The 15,522-nt window shown below is 44.4% G+C and overlaps 1 protein-coding gene across 1 annotated transcript in view; it reads right to left on the minus strand.

Moving 5' to 3' along the window:
• The window catches only part of greb1 (growth regulating estrogen receptor binding 1), a 15,055-nt gene extending 2,073 nt beyond the window's left edge, over window positions 1-12,982 (minus strand). The window contains exons 1-31 of the mRNA XM_030092165.1: window positions 12,829-12,982; window positions 12,601-12,708; window positions 12,267-12,443; window positions 11,994-12,176; window positions 10,881-10,988; window positions 10,518-10,634; window positions 8,989-9,144; window positions 8,704-8,826; window positions 7,784-7,969; window positions 7,558-7,694; window positions 7,178-7,454; window positions 6,908-7,036; window positions 6,608-6,820; window positions 6,207-6,404; window positions 5,924-6,107; window positions 5,625-5,808; window positions 5,408-5,544; window positions 4,947-5,298; window positions 4,704-4,819; window positions 4,334-4,539; window positions 4,009-4,238; window positions 3,632-3,840; window positions 2,860-3,016; window positions 2,675-2,777; window positions 2,354-2,509; window positions 2,098-2,234; window positions 1,842-2,003; window positions 1,224-1,428; window positions 949-1,111; window positions 693-811; window positions 168-400 (exon numbers count right to left, since the gene is read on the minus strand). Coding sequence (XP_029948025.1) covers window positions 168-400; window positions 693-811; window positions 949-1,111; window positions 1,224-1,428; window positions 1,842-2,003; window positions 2,098-2,234; window positions 2,354-2,509; window positions 2,675-2,777; window positions 2,860-3,016; window positions 3,632-3,840; window positions 4,009-4,238; window positions 4,334-4,539; window positions 4,704-4,819; window positions 4,947-5,298; window positions 5,408-5,544; window positions 5,625-5,808; window positions 5,924-6,107; window positions 6,207-6,404; window positions 6,608-6,820; window positions 6,908-7,036; window positions 7,178-7,454; window positions 7,558-7,694; window positions 7,784-7,969; window positions 8,704-8,826; window positions 8,989-9,144; window positions 10,518-10,634; window positions 10,881-10,988; window positions 11,994-12,176; window positions 12,267-12,443; window positions 12,601-12,708; window positions 12,829-12,982 — 5,319 coding nt within the window. The remainder of the gene's footprint in view (window positions 1-167; window positions 401-692; window positions 812-948; window positions 1,112-1,223; window positions 1,429-1,841; window positions 2,004-2,097; window positions 2,235-2,353; window positions 2,510-2,674; window positions 2,778-2,859; window positions 3,017-3,631; window positions 3,841-4,008; window positions 4,239-4,333; window positions 4,540-4,703; window positions 4,820-4,946; window positions 5,299-5,407; window positions 5,545-5,624; window positions 5,809-5,923; window positions 6,108-6,206; window positions 6,405-6,607; window positions 6,821-6,907; window positions 7,037-7,177; window positions 7,455-7,557; window positions 7,695-7,783; window positions 7,970-8,703; window positions 8,827-8,988; window positions 9,145-10,517; window positions 10,635-10,880; window positions 10,989-11,993; window positions 12,177-12,266; window positions 12,444-12,600; window positions 12,709-12,828) is intronic.
• Window positions 12,983-15,522: the final 2,540 nt, after the last annotated feature.

The following is a 15,522-nucleotide window of genomic DNA, read 5'->3' on the forward strand; positions in this document are numbered from 1 at the left end:
CGTGCAATTTAGCACATTTCAAGAGGGATCTTTGTAAATCACTCTAAATGGATGATTTTTTAAAATGAAAAAATACATATTTGCTAAACAAAAAATGACAAAATAACAAAAACATCTACTGTGATGTGTGGTAAAGAGCTTATTGCTTCTGTATTCTCAGCTTCTACCTTGGTCTTGATAATAAATGTCCTGTATCCTCCGATGGCGATCTGCTTCTTCATGACGCTGAAGGTGTTGAACCTGCAGACGAGCAGCCCGGCGCTGTGGAGCCTCAGGATGAAGTCCACGTCGTGGCAGGTGAAGCGGTTCTGGTCGTACTGAACGTTCTGACTGCGGTCCACGTTGAGCAGGAGGAAGTCGTGAATGTGCCCTCTGGAGAACGGCTCTCGCTGTTTATTGCCTGTTTCAAAGTAAAGGAAAAGAAAACATTACCTAACCATTGCACAAAAAAAATATAAAATTACAGAATGATCCTGATTTATTAATCATCAGCCAAACAAAAAACTATTTCAAAGTCATTTTTATTAAATAGTAAAAGGTTTTTCCAAAGTGGGCCAGCAAATGACAGACAGCTGAGTCTGTCCAATGTTCTGTAAACAAAGTGAGTTATTTTCAATACGTCCCTGATCTTTTGTCCCCTTGGTTAAACAATGCCCTTTTCCTATGTTTCATTTATAAAGATTTCCTCTGACCTGTGCCTCCCCGGCTACTCCACTTCCTGATGCCACACAGACCGTAGTGCGCGAGGTCCGGACAGGCCTCCATGTGCTGCAACACCTGCTTCAGTGACACGGCGTGCTCCACAGGACCACTGATCACAGCAAGAAATCAACAATCACACGCTGTGAAAACCACGTCACGTCATCTCACACACAGAAACAGCTTTTTTTTTTTTTCTTTTTTTTTCAACAATTTGGAAACTGATGCAGAAAATGAGCTCAAACTCACTTGCGGGCATCGAGATCCACTGCGTTCCACATCACACAGGAGTCGTCCGCCAGGATGATGAAGGGCCACACGTCTCCTGCTGGGCCTCCTCCCTCCAAACGTCGACTGCGTTCCAGCTCCAAGTTGTGATAGGAAAGCTCTTTGATCAGGAAGTGAGCAGCACCTGTATAAAGCATCAAAGTAGAGATTGATAATTTAGTCTGTCAATGCACCAGAAAGTCCAGTCTCCATTTGAAATCAAAGGACTGAATCGATCCTGATCCGCAGAACCGTACCAATCCCAGCTCCGTTGAAGACAGTGGGCAGCACCAGCATGATGTGGTTGGGCCAATACTTCTTGTAGACGGCCATCTCGTACTCTTTGACCACGAGGATATGTAGATGTGAGGCTCCATCCATTGCATGGTACAGGTTAAACAGACCGTGCTCGTGCCGTCCGGTGGTTGGGGTGAAGATTGGGCTCTTGATGCTGTCTGGGCTCTGAAACGATCAAAGAGAAAAATTACTCCTTAAAGCTTAAAATAAGAAAAATAAAAAAATAAAAATAATTATAGTAATACAAGAAGTGGAGAGCTTGAACCGCACAACTTTTAGACCATATTTTAGCCAGTTGCACCACCTAGTGGACTGTCTGGGTTATTACACAACTGACCCAACAAATCATCAACAGGAAACAAGCTTAAAAAAATGAAAAAAAAAAAAAAAATTCTGATTAACTGATAGATGGATTCCTACTCTTATTTTAAGCATGGTGAAATAACAGTAATATAAACATTAGGTCACATTTAAGCTTATATTGCACATTTAAATTCTCACTGACTTGAGGTTGAAAACATCATAACGACATGATCTGACTGATATCAGACGTCTGGTTTCACTCGAGAAGAACTGACCCAGTCAGAGGTGAGCGGCAGCCGCATGCCCTCCAGCTGGCCTCCTGGTTGGCTGAAGCTGAAGTAGTGCTCCTTCGACTTTGGGATGATGAAGTAGAGCTGGATCTCCTCTCCAAGTGACACGTGGGTGAATGTGAAGGCGTGAAGCGTCGACTCGTACATCTGGGTTCAGGATCACAAGACGGTCGTCACATAAAAACCTTTAAACACACTTTGAGTATTACTGATTAGACTGTGTGCTTGACTTTGTGCTGACCTGATATCTGGGGTTGAAGCCCAAGTATTGATGACACTGCTCACAGTGATGATAGGTGTTGTAGGCTGCGTACTTAGAAAGCTTAATCCTAGAAGTCCGCCTTCGCAGAAACACGTCCTCCTGCCGCACAGGATTTCCTTGGAAAGATTGCAGAAGAAAAAGACAACTTTCTCAAAAAAAGAAAAAAAAAAGAAAGTATTCAAGGACAAAACGTTATTCTGCAGAGACAGCCAAGACTAACACACAGTATGCTAACCTTCAGCACTGGGTTTAAATCTGGGGCAATACACAGAGCTGATGTCGTCGTATTTGGGGTCGTGGATGGCGTAGTCAAAGGGCATCGTCCTCATGATGTCTGGATTAGGCCACAGAGTGTTAGGTGGGTGGTACTGTGCCCCCTCCACCTGCGCACCTAAACACATGGAACATTGAGGGGTTACACCCAAGTTAATGTGTTTGAAAATTATTCCCAACATGGAAATAATTAGGAAATAAAAGAATGAATAGAGAGCTTAGTTTAGCCAGTACAGTTCAGATACAGGTAAGAAATTCTGGTTTCTGTTGTAAATATACTGACTGGTATTGATGTCTTCTTCATCGTAGATATCCACCTCCATGAGTCTGATCAGCATCCGGGAGAGAATACCCAGAAAGTGCAGATATGCTCCAGTTTTACCCACCTGAACACAGAAAACCCCAGAAAACATGTAAATAAACAATAGATGCTACAATAAAAGCTTGAGTTATTGAGAGAGGGAATACCTGAGGGGGTCCGCTGAGCAGCAGCCTGCGAGGGTGAAAGTTGTCACTTCGTCCTTCGGTGCGATTGCTGCTGTCCATGTGGCTCGAGCGAGGGACTGTCCACTGGCGGTAGTACAGCGACTGCTCTGTACAAGTCATCATTTTACTCAGCAAAGGCCTGCACACAGAAAACACCATCCATGATGACAGGAATAGAAAGCATCTAACGGGTGACAATTATTATAAAAAACATAAAAAAAAGGAACAATTACAGATCAAAAGTGATATTCTTTTAATGAAATAACTGAAACACATCAACTGGACTTTACGCCGTAGAAGCTATTTCACTCCTTATTCAAATGACTTCATCAACAGCATGAGCAGATGAAGCTAGACAGTTTAACAGATATTAAATATCAAAGACAATATATTTTATTTTTTTGGTTTAAAACTTTTAAAGCAAAACCTTACAAAGGTTTTTATTACCAACAGATCCTAGCACCTCTTAACAGCATAATCTTCAATTGTGAAATTTCTGGACGTCTATCAAAATGTGCTCTTAAATGTGAGATTTAACTTGCTGTGTGACCTTAGAGTAAGCAGCTCTGCTTTCATTTCATTTGAAGTCTCAGTTGTTGGATGTGTTCAGTTCAGTCTGAAAATATATCACTTCAATCACTGTTAAAGGGAGATACTGTTTACAGAACCCAGAAAATCATGCACTGATCATTTAGTTCAATCTGTATAAGGTGGGAACTATGTCAAATTGTTGATGTGAGATATTTTGTCCTACCTGAAGCTGCTGGCCCACGCAACGGACATGTGTGGCAAGAAAGACGTACATCGTGGAAGCCCGCTGCTGTCGCTGGCTGTGATAATGTCATAAAGTGCTCGAGGCAGAAGCACTGAAGGTGGGCGACTCACTCCTCTGGCCCAGGAGCAGCTGAGATGAGGAGAGGACGATCGTGGGGACAGAGATCCAGAGGACGTGGATTTGGAGTGCTGGCGACTGGATCGGGCGGGAGGCAGCGGCTGAGGGTGAAGCTGGAGAATTTGCACCTGCGAGAGAGGGTGCTGCTGGGGCACCAGTGGAGCGTAAGGCTGAGAGTTTGTCTGGGACAAAAGCTGAATTTGACTCTGAGGCAGCAGTTGTTTGGACAGTGGTTGGACTTGGGAATAACTTTGACCTGGAGGCTGAGTTTGGTGGTGTGGGCCCGGCTGAGGATATGCAAAGGTCTGGGAAGAACCCTGAGGCTGAATCTGAGACTGTGACTGTGAATGTGTGTCTACTGTCCCTTTCTGGACTTTTGGAGAAGAGACACTGGGGGCAGGTTGGGAATCTTGGGCTCCACTGTCTGGACATGACTGGAGTGGCTGTGTGGAGGACTTGGGGGACTCCCCTGGAAATAAAAGAAGAGGGCCAATGTCATTTAAATGGACAACAAATCAGCCAATAGCATCAAATCTGACTGGAGTTAAATGGGTCTGGCCTCACCATTGTCTCGTGCCTCCTCTTCCTCATTGTCTGTGCTGCTGAGTTTTTCTGGGTCACTTTCCAGCTGGTCACTTCCTGGTCCCGGGTTGTGCGGGAGTCGCGACTCGGCTTTCACCAGATATGCAGCCAGCCCGAGCTCCTGCTCGAGGGTGGTCCGCTGCAGGTAGCAGCAGTTGATCACTCGCAGGTCGCAGTACTTCAGCGATCTGTGGGTTCCAGTTAATCAGTGGTTCAGACTTTGCTTGTGCATGTTGAAATGTTTTCCATTTGTATATTTTAGTTAAATGTAAAATGCTATCATATATACCATCATACAGTTGGATAGTTAAAATGGACAATGGAATAGAAATGTCAGGATCAGTGTGTGCACCTCGGCAGGGACTCTCCCAGCGGCTCAGTCCCTGAGAGGATCAGGATGCAGGGCAAAGCTTCCAGCTCCAAGTAGGTACGAGGAACCCAGTCAGTATCCTGGATCTTAAGCCAGGACTGCAGGACATGTAGGAGAGAAAGCATGCAGCTTTTAGATCATGCCATGTATTTATAGTGCTGCTTTTCACCCAGTGTATCCAAAGAAATCACAGCGCTTAACTGAGATTAACAAATACAATTCCACCTTGATCTGATCAGTGAAGGTCTGTCCAATATTCAGCGCCTGGTTGGGGTTTCCCATCACGATTTCAAAGCTCTCCTCGAGACCCAGCTGCCTCCTCACTCTGCACAGCCGCCGGTGAGCCCAGGCCGCTAAAGCTGAGGAGGGGATCCGCAGCAGCACCATGTGGCCGTGATGAGCAGGGCACTGCTGAGCTGCGGTCAGCAAGGACTGAACGATTTCCAGGGTCTCCACGGAGGTGTGCTTGTGGAGATTGTGGCAACTGCTGATCCTGCTGGATGCAGCCATCAGAGCCACACAGTAGTGCTGAATCAAAACCGTAGTGCGAATCACAGTGCTGTGCAGCTTCGGAAATCTGGAAGCAAGGGCAGAGCAGCTGTAAATGCATCCTGTCATGGTTTTATTGTCACTTAAATGTGATATTTAGGAATTGATTATTTATATCGACTGGATTTATGAGCTACCTTTCTTCCAGAGTGGATGCCATGCTTTCAAAAGAGGAGTCATAGCGCATGAGTGGCAAGCTGTTTCCTGAACAGGAGGAGTCTAAAAGCTCAGAAATGCCAAAGTAGCGGGTCTTCTCATGATACAAGTCCACGTCCTGAAAACACAATATTTAGAGGATTGAGACAGTATGTTACAGCAGAAAGAGAGTTTCTGGGACAGCTGGAGTGATCTTACATTGCTGTATGCAGAAGGCCAGTGGATCTCATTGTAGGGGCTGATGCGGGTGCACTGTGTTTGAAGGGCGAAGGGGAACGAGGTTACGTGAAGGATCAAGATGTTCGCTGCCTCTCTGACCTGTCGGGAGTTCAACAGCTGGTCCACGAGGCCCAAACTGCTCTCTGAGCTACAGTAGGACGCACTAACAGGGAGAAAGGGACAAAAACAAGATAACCAGGTAAGCATATGTAATTAACCTTTCCTTGATCTTGTATTCATGTAATTTAAACATTTTTATTTTCATTTCTCACACACACCTGCTCACATCCCAGTGGGCATGATCATGAACCAGAATGTAGAGTGTGTACGAGTTACTGTGTGCTTCTCGGATGAGATTATCAATTCGCCCCTGGGCACTCTGATCCATTTTGACCACGAAACGCTCGGCCTCTCGTTGCGACTCACACTCTTGATCTAAACTCCCCAGCTCTCGCAGAACACCTAAGAAAGATGAGGAGTCGAGGGACATGTGACCATCAAAGTGAATCACCTCAACCCCAACCGTTCCCAGTATCTTCGTTTGTGATAAAAGACACCGACCAGAGCTCCAGAGGTGAAGAACTGTCTGCTGAAACGTGACTTCAGACGGCGGGACGAGGATGAGGAAGCTGACCCTGTCAAAGGAGCCCAGATCCAGGTTCTGCGTGCTGGAGTCGGCTATAGCACAGACGTGGGACAGCAGCTTTCTCGCCACTGCAAGCTGGATGGGACGAACCTCACGCCACTCCACAAAGTATTCTGCACAGAAACACATCAATCAATCAATCAATCAATTTATTTTTGTATAGCCCAGTATCACAACAACAGTTGCCTCAGAGGGCTTCAAGATGTTACATTGATTGGTAAAAATAAAAACAGTGAATAGGCATAAACAACAGTTAACATCAGTGAAACAAAATACAACAATTGAGAATAACAGTGAGGGGAAACATGTTTCTCACCTAAACAAGTGTCTTTGGGACTTGCAGCTCGGTCTTTGGGGCTGAGCGAGTCTTTTGAACTCTGTGTTTGTGAATCCTTTGGACTGTGTGTGTCTTTCGGGCTGCGTGTGCTCTGTGAACTCTTCTCCTCTGGAGAATCCTGGCTGCTGGATGAAGGAGAAGCTTCGTTGCTGTCCACAATGACACTGTCCAGAAGGGAATCCACATCGCCGTCTGGGAAAGCCATTCAAGACATTAACTCAAACAGCTCCGACACTTTTTTACAAGCTGTGGTGATATTGAAAGGACACACACACAGACCTTGGCCAAGTGAATTGCAGAAATGGATGAGGTCCTGGGCAACACCGGTGGACAGCTGGTGGCTGATTTCTTTAAGACGCTCGCTTGGTGAGAACATGCTCTCAGCCAGAGCTCGACACTGATGTTTGCCTGCAAAAAGGTCAATTCATGCAAATGTTTGATTAATGCGTCTTCATTCTCAACATGGCCTAATTCAGCATTATGTCTCTGTGGAAAACACAGTTTGTAGAGACAAATCAATCAAAACGAAATGGAATTCCAGCTCTCCACCTGTGACGACCACACAGGACTGCGTTTCCTGTCCCGGCTTCGTGACGATGATCATCACATAGTTGGTGTTCTCGAGTCGTCCTTCCATTAATCTGTTGAACGTCTGCTGGAGACCTTGAGCCAAAGATCCGACGCCCTCTGCTAGCAGCACCACGCTCTCCCCACAAGACGACGCAGCCAGCTGGGCGAGCCACGGCAGCTGGCTGGGAGTCAGCGGCTGCTGGCTGTGCGGAGGCAGCGAGAGGTGCTGGGGCAGCCCGGGAAAGGTGGCGGGGGTCTGTGAAGAAAGTAATACGATTACAAGATGTTATCTTGAAACATTTGTCACCGGACTTTCAATTTTTCTCAATATGTGGATTGTTTTTCTTGCCCCGTCTCACCTCAATGCCATAGTGCCTCCCTTGGGCTCCTGGTGTTTGAGGCTGCTGGAACTGTCTGATCTCGCTGAGGTGAGACTCCCTCCAAGACCTCATGAATATCTGCTCCAAGTCCTCGATGAGGGGCACCTGATCAGGGCCTTTGTGAGAGAAACAGTCGACAATCCAAACCAATTTCTAATGCAGTCACGAGCGAGCACAATGCGATGCTGGGAGACTTCCCACTGACCGAGCTGAACAAGGTAGTAGACGGTGAGGAGAATCTGCATCTCCGTGGACAGCGGCTGAATGGGGGACGGGCCGTAGTGCTGGTAGACTCTGGGGAGTGCTTGTGAGCTCAGGTAACAACTCTGCAGCAGAGAGCTGATGAGCACTTCGCTCACGTTCCCAGTGAGCTGAGGAAGCGAGCCGTGACCTGTGGAAATGACAAACGCGCGGATACGAGGGATGAAGTGAAGCAGGATTCCCCAAAACTGAGGCACTTGTTTTTATAGTTGACTTGGTAAATCATAAAAAGTCTGATCCTGCAGCTGATTCCTTACTGTGCATTACTACATAGGTCTTCAGGGAGAGTACCACGACTCAATTAGAAGATGGATTAGAAGATGGACGGCACAAACCAACCAACAAGGAGTAAAAGAGAAAAGGGGATGAAGAGGAGTGGAGCAGTGAGACAACTGAAGGTTAAGAAACAGCCTTGTGGCTGAAGTAAAAAAAAAATTGAATTGGTCTCAAAAAGTGGTGTTGTCTTATGTTTGGGGTGTAACATTCAACTCCTGGTTTTATGCCATGTTTTGCAAAACAGAAGAGGAGCCTCAGAAAGGAGAGGAACACACTTTCAACCTCAGACTGAGCCAGTCAAATGTCAGGGTTGCACAATGAATAGAGTGATGCTCCAGGTGCTGGAAGCTGTTCAGTGCTTCAAAATATTAACTATCATTTATTTCAGAAAGTGAAATTAATGTGTTTATGAAAAACAAAATTTGGTCTGGTTATTTATGAGCCATGTGAAATGAATGAACATCTTATAAACAAGGTCTGCATTCTGTGCTGTTGGCCGTGGCTCTGTCGCCATGGATGTTTCAACCAGAATGAGAAGAAAAAATCCATTGGATTATCACGAAACAGTGAATTCAACAATCCACTAACCTTTAAAGATGACAGGCTGCAGCCTGCAGGTCTGCAGCAGCTGATCAGGCACTGCTATGGGCAGCTCTGAGGGGGGATGTGAGCTCAAGGACCCCTGAGACGAACTCTGCGACGCAGCTGGCTCTGCGCACAGCCAATCAACATGCACATCAACATGTGTACATTCAGAATAACAAAGAACATAAATGAGCAAAGAAATATGTTTTTTTTTGACATTCCACATGATGTTTTAACTCTATCAGTGCGTCGTTGTCTCACGCGTTTATCTTTAATCACCGTTTGTACCTGATTTGGCTCCATTTGTGATCACAGAGGTCACTGTGGACGAGGCTGATGACGACGGAGGTGCCTTCACAGCGCTCTCCGCCAGACTGCTGGCGGATGATTCCGGTGACCAGCCCTTGTGTCTCTTTTTAGGAGGGCCTGCATTCGCATGTGGACCTGAAAGATAAAAATAAGTTGATGGTTACAGTAAACTTAAGAAGCTGCATGGAGATAACCTGTTGTATCATAATGTATGACACACAAAATAATTTAGTGAAACTTCTCTGCTGCATTGAGGTTCCATTTCCACTCAATTTTAGTAGATTTTTTTTTTTTTTTTTTTTGTAACTATTTGATAATTGCTGGAGTAGCGTCTTTCCTTTGAGTATTTTTATGTATTTTCTTCAGTAACTGTTTCCTGTAAAGTGTTGCTGATACAGGAAACCGAGCAAATAATGGTTTCAATTGGTAAAGTGTCGATACAGTAATGAAAATGAGTTGCATTTTGTCTCTTCCTCTTTGGTTTCTGGTGAAATGACTGACACTCATAAAACATTCACTTGTTAAAAGGCCATGAAAAAAAAACAACAACATCGACAGGAAGGAAGCTTTTCATTAAGAAAAAGCAGAGGAGGGGAGAAAAAGAGATGAGACGGAGAGGGAATTTTATAGCCCTGGTTTATAGAGGTGACAGGCTGAGAGGAAGCGAGAAAGACAGTAGACAGCCTGAGGAGAAAAGAGGGAGGTAGGAGCTGGAAGTTTAGTGCCCCAAGTGTTGCCAAATGAAAGCGGCGAAAACAAAGGGCGCCATACAATGAGGTTCACCAGCTCCTGTAAAACAGGGGGTGTTATAACACACACACATGCACACACACACAGCCCTTTCTTTCAGATCCGAGGTGTGAAGACATCCAGAGGAGGGCAAAATGACATCAGACAGGCAGACTGACCACGTTTAAAAGCACACCAGAGGGCAGATCAGAACTCTGGGTAACAGAAACTGTGAAAGTCGTGAAAATATGGGCAACAAATATCCTGAAAAAACTTAGAAAGCACCCAAAGCTACTTTGTGAGTTGTCCTCCAAAAGCAAAAATGAGATTCTTCAACCGTACAGATTTAGTTTTTTACTATATCACGTTAGAAAGGTAGTGAGAGCTTAACTTTTCGCAGCTCTGAGATGTAAGCATTATCAATATGTTGATGTGGATTAGAGGAAACAGTAAAAGCACTGGTAAGAGGCATATAAAGGGTTATTTAATATGCTAAAACTATAGAAACATGATGGCGCTAAACATCAGACATGAGCACTGAAAGCTATGTGAACGACTCAGTTATCAATCAATAGTTAAACACCCTGAGTGATCAGCAATCAAGTAATCATTTAAATGTTTAAGGTGCTTTCAGTCACACGAATGATGTAAAATAAGTAAAAATTCTAATGGGAGCATAATAGTAAGGGTTTAGTTTTTCAGAAACGACATATTTACATACTTGTGGGTAAAAACAAGAGTAAACAGCAGAAGTCAGCAGTGTTTATGATCAATAATACCTGGAGCTGAGGGTCTCCCAGGCCCAGACTGATGTGAAGACGACTGAACGGCGGAGGGAACAGCATGGTTACCATTTGTCAGCGTGTCAGCGACTTGTGGCTCCACATGTGATCCCGCTGATTCCAGACACAAAGGACAGATGTGAATAAACAATAAAAATTTAGTGAACTTCAACAAAGCTTCTTCAGCTTTTATTTAAGGGAAATCCAAACTGATTAATTTTTTCGTTTCAGGTCTCTGTCCTGTCGTTAATGTCTCTTGACTTCAGAGAGGACTGCGTCTTTCACCGCTACATATCCAAGACAACTGATATTCCAGGAACAATCCGATCGACTGTTCTGACCCTGTTACGTCTGCGTTACCTGCGCCCAGTGGGTGTGACGCGTGACTGGATGCCTGGTTTGGTGGCTGTTCGTCTGTTGTCAGGTGGCTTTCCGTCAGGCTGGAGCTCACCTGTCTCATCCTGCCGTCTACAAAACACAGCACAGGTGTGAAAGCCTTATACCATAAGAATAATAATCAAAGAAAGGGCAGCTAGACAATACATTTTCAGATATCTGGCTATTTGTGAAACATGAGGAGACGCTGCGAGCATAGTCAAATATTTTGAGTGTTTTTATAGGTCAGGTTGGCTGTACACTCCGACAATATCGTGTTTCACTGCAACAAAAATAAAGCATGAATTACTTGTATTTAAGAAAGAGAGAAAAATATGCATCAAAATTTAAAAGATTTTTTCCCCCGAAGTGTTTGGATTGATTTATTTTTCCCCTCTCTGGAAAGATTAATTTCACATATGACTTTACACAGCTGCAGCCCTACAGCGGCTCTCATTCTTTATTTTGACTCCATCTGAACTCAGCTTGATTTAATATTTCTGTATGTACCTGCAAAGTCTTATGGTTAGTTCATTACTCTGGACAGCACTCAGTCTTTTTACCTCCATGGTTTACCAGATTGTCCAGAGATTTTCAGTAAAATTCTGTTTTGCTTTTCTCTAATCAGGAGAAACGGTGAGAGAAAGAAGGGATTGGTAATGAAATTTAAGATTGAATAAATTTGTGAAAAGGATTATCTTTCATCTGAAAGAGGTCTGTGCTCACTTTCTCCTTGTTCCCAGGCCCAGTGATAAATGTGTATTTGGCTTTGAGGGGAATAAATTAGTACAAGTTAAGCATTCCGCCACAGAAATAACAGAACCGCGCTGGGCTCAACTTATTGAGCTTAGCTGAGGTTACTGGCACTGAATCATCTGCAGTTAGACTGCACCAAAAAAAAGAAAACAATCTGTAAGTTTGTGTTTATTTTCCTTCAGTCTACTGAACTCCTCTGTGTGCTGCTAAAAAAGAAGAAAAAAAGGAGCATCAACTTTTCTAAATAGCAAATCATCACTATAATCATTGACGTTGGTGCATTTATGATGATAGAAAAAAAGAAAAGCAGTACAGCAGCCAAATATTTGACAAAACACTCACCAGTTCCCCTCCAGTAGATGGGAGCCCCTTTGACCAGCACGCCCTGGCTGTTTCGATACAGATGGTACTTCAAGTGCTTCTGTTTCTTGGGCTGGGTGCTGAGCTTCAAGTTAATGTGGTTGGAGAACTCCGTGAAATAGCGAAAGCCCTTTTCTCCGCAGCCCATGCAGTTTCCAGAGAAGCCTGAGCGCACAAGGAGAGAATTCGCGTAAGAGTGAAAATCTGAGCTCCCGTAATTTTCGGGGGAGAATTAAAACGGCGTCTCTGACTCACCCAACAGAGCGTTGCGTCCCCGCTCGTCTGGCAGGAAGCGGCGGTCCACGGCACACACCAGAAGGTTATCAGGGAGAGAAGGGGACTTGACCCCAACCAGCATGAACCCAGGTGGCACTTCCAAAGGGTCAGACGCGAGAGAGGACAGGCGCAGGTCTCTACCTGCCTGGCAGAATCCTGTGAGGGTCGAAAGCAAACACAAACTCTTTCAATAGTAACATTTAGACAGATTTTGTTTGGTCGCATCACAAAAACTTTCCGTTGTTTTTTTGGACAGTTAATCCTACCAATGATGTGTGTGTGTGTGTGTGTGTGTGTGTCTGTGAGGACGTGCCATCTGTGGTGCAGCACCCCTCGGGTGGGGGCTTCATCTGATAGGGTATCGGAGGGCTGTTCGACTCGGAGCCATCCTCCTCCTCTTCGTCCTCATTCTCTGTTCGGCCTGGCGGAGACAGAGCGAGAGGAGAACATGACGGGCATTAAAGGGTTATCCGTGTGCAAAGAATACGGGAAAATAGTCACCAATGCAATCTGAAATCGCTTTAAAATCAAAAAGCTTCACCGTTATGTGGCAGCGGCTGCTCTGTCTCGAGGTACAGCTGTGAGAAAACAGGCCGAGGGACGACAGTGTTGGACCGCAGAGAAGCCTCAATGGAGTTATGGAGGACCTCCTCGAAGCGCGTGGTCCGCAGCTGGCCCGCGTAAGAGTTCCCCATGAGTGCCCTGAAACAACACATTGACCATGTCTCAGACACTCCGGGGTAATCTCGAGCCGATAGCTTCGTTTGCATCAGGATCCACAAGAACCTCTAACCGGCACAAGCTTCAAGAACGATGGATGGTTCTTTCCTGCTGCTACTTTTGGTTTGGTTTTTTTTTGTTTTTTTTTTGAGAAGAAAAAAATCAAACACAGCAGCTAATTCCTGAATATCCAAGTCAAAGGAAGGTGCCAGCGATAAAATGAAGTCGTTACTTTAAAACAGATGATATACGAAAGCCAAAAAACACTCTTGTGTTTACATATGTCGAAGAACTCTGACGTTAAGACAAAATGTTTTGCCTCGCAGCCTTGCACACTCGAGCCAGACACACACAACACTAATGTGATGACGGAGAGAACACACACACACACACACACACACACACACACACACACACACACACACACACACACACACGCACACACGCTTTAACAGTGGCATCTTTCCAGACAGCATAATATAAAATCAGCTGCACTGACAGTGTCAGGACACCCTGACCTAGACGCTACTCCCTCTCTCTGTTTTTCTACTTTCTCCCCCCGTGCATCTCTCTCACTCTGACGTTCGCTCCAGTTCACTCCGCTTTTCTCATCTACTATTCAACAGAAACTTTTCTGTTTTGAAGCAGCGCATTAAAAAGTAATAACTCACGATGTAGGACCAACTCAAACACACAGTAAACTGAGCCAGTAAGGAGGCAAATAACAAGGTGGGCTTGTAAACTCCAACTTAATCCCTCTGCTTTAAACCTCTGACTGCCCATATGCTGGCAGCTACACACACACACGCACACACACATTTACGTACACAAAAGAGCTGCAGAGGGCCGACGATCCCGGCAGCATTAGACTCATTGAGCAGTCAGCAACCTGCAGGTCAGGCTTAATGAAAAGACTAGCCTGTCAGATTACAGACTTAAGGCTGCCAGTGTTATCTTCACTGCTGTTTTCAGAGGCAGGACACTTACAGCAGCATTTCAAATCACAGAAAACATCAGCCCAATAATAAAGACAGTTTACAGATTGGCAAAACACAGAGCTTCCATCATTGTTCACAGTAATATGCTGTTTCACTGCATCTCAGGAACGACATCCATGTTATTCTTCCATCTGAATCACAAAGTTTAGAAGACATGTCTTCAGCCTGAGTCACCAGCTTTTAGCAGAAAAAGCCACAGCAGCCAAAATAAATCCTCACTTCTCATCTTTCATCAACACAACGTAGTCTTCCTTTCACCGTTGGAGACAGCCGCGCATTTTCATCACTCCTGTCCACATTATGCTCCAATATTTTAGTGGCATAATGGAAATCTAGCTCACCGGAGTTCTTTGTGTTCATCTTTGACAACTTAGTTAATACTGACTTGGTTTCAAGCCAGCGAATGAAAACCAATGTCGGAAAAAAAGATTCATAAAATAAAAATAATCATTCTTACCAGATAGAAAAAAAAAACATTTTTAAAATAATGAAGGTGTCTCAGTTCTTTATTTTTGTGTTTTCTTGAGCTCTGGCATAAAAAGCAAAGGTTTACTGTCAGCTACAGACTCAACAAGTTCTAATAGTTACAGAATATTTCACCTTATAGATCAGTCTCTTAGTTTTATCTTAAATATCTTGTTCTGTTCATGCAGAGAGTTCAGATTTAAAGGATAATTCATTGAGAGGGAAGAAAATGAAACCAGACTTAGATTTATAATTAATTTGAAAACATCTGCCATTTAAATTCCTGTCACTCCATTAATAAGCTCTTTTTTCTTTACCGAATGAAGCTGCGCTGCTGATCTCAACAGGATGACCCTCCACAGTTCACTCTAGTTTTCTTTCTCTCTCACGTCTCGCCATCGACCGGGCCTCCAGTGCAGGAGAACCATGTCATGTAACAGTCTGTAAAAAAAAAAAAAAAAAAGAATGCTTGAATCTTTCTTCTTTACACCCACTTCACACTCGAGAAAAGACACACACAGACACACACACACCTTTCTCTCGCCACCTTCTGCTTCCACACTTTCATATGTAAAAACGCAGACTTTTAAAGCCTTGCACCACCTTGCAGAGAGACAGAGGATGGGAGACAAAAAAAGCTCTGTTATAATACAGCCAGAGGAAGTAATCACACCTTCCACCAAAGAACAGATTGATCTTTTTACAACCACAGCAAGAGGAGACAGGGAGGGAAACTGAGAGAGAGAGGACACCAAAGCAGAGAGGCGTATTCCACCTTTTGACTAAATCTTTACCCCAAATCCTAAACCACTTCAAGCTCCTTCTTCTTGAGGCAGTCTGGTACGCTGCTGCAGCAACACAAGGAAATAAAACAGCTACACTGATCTGAACTGTTAGAGCAACAAAGTGACAACTTTCCGTCAGTATAGGATACAGACAACACAGTTGAATCCAAACCTTTTTAATTCTACGATCTCAAACTACACAAAGGAATTCATTGACAGGATTTGTGCTGTTCACTCAGAGTGTTTGTCTCTGTATTCAGCCTCCAG

This window comes from Salarias fasciatus, chromosome 1 (assembly GCF_902148845.1).
Source record: "Salarias fasciatus chromosome 1, fSalaFa1.1, whole genome shotgun sequence".
NCBI lineage: Eukaryota > Metazoa > Chordata > Actinopteri > Blenniiformes > Blenniidae > Salarias > Salarias fasciatus.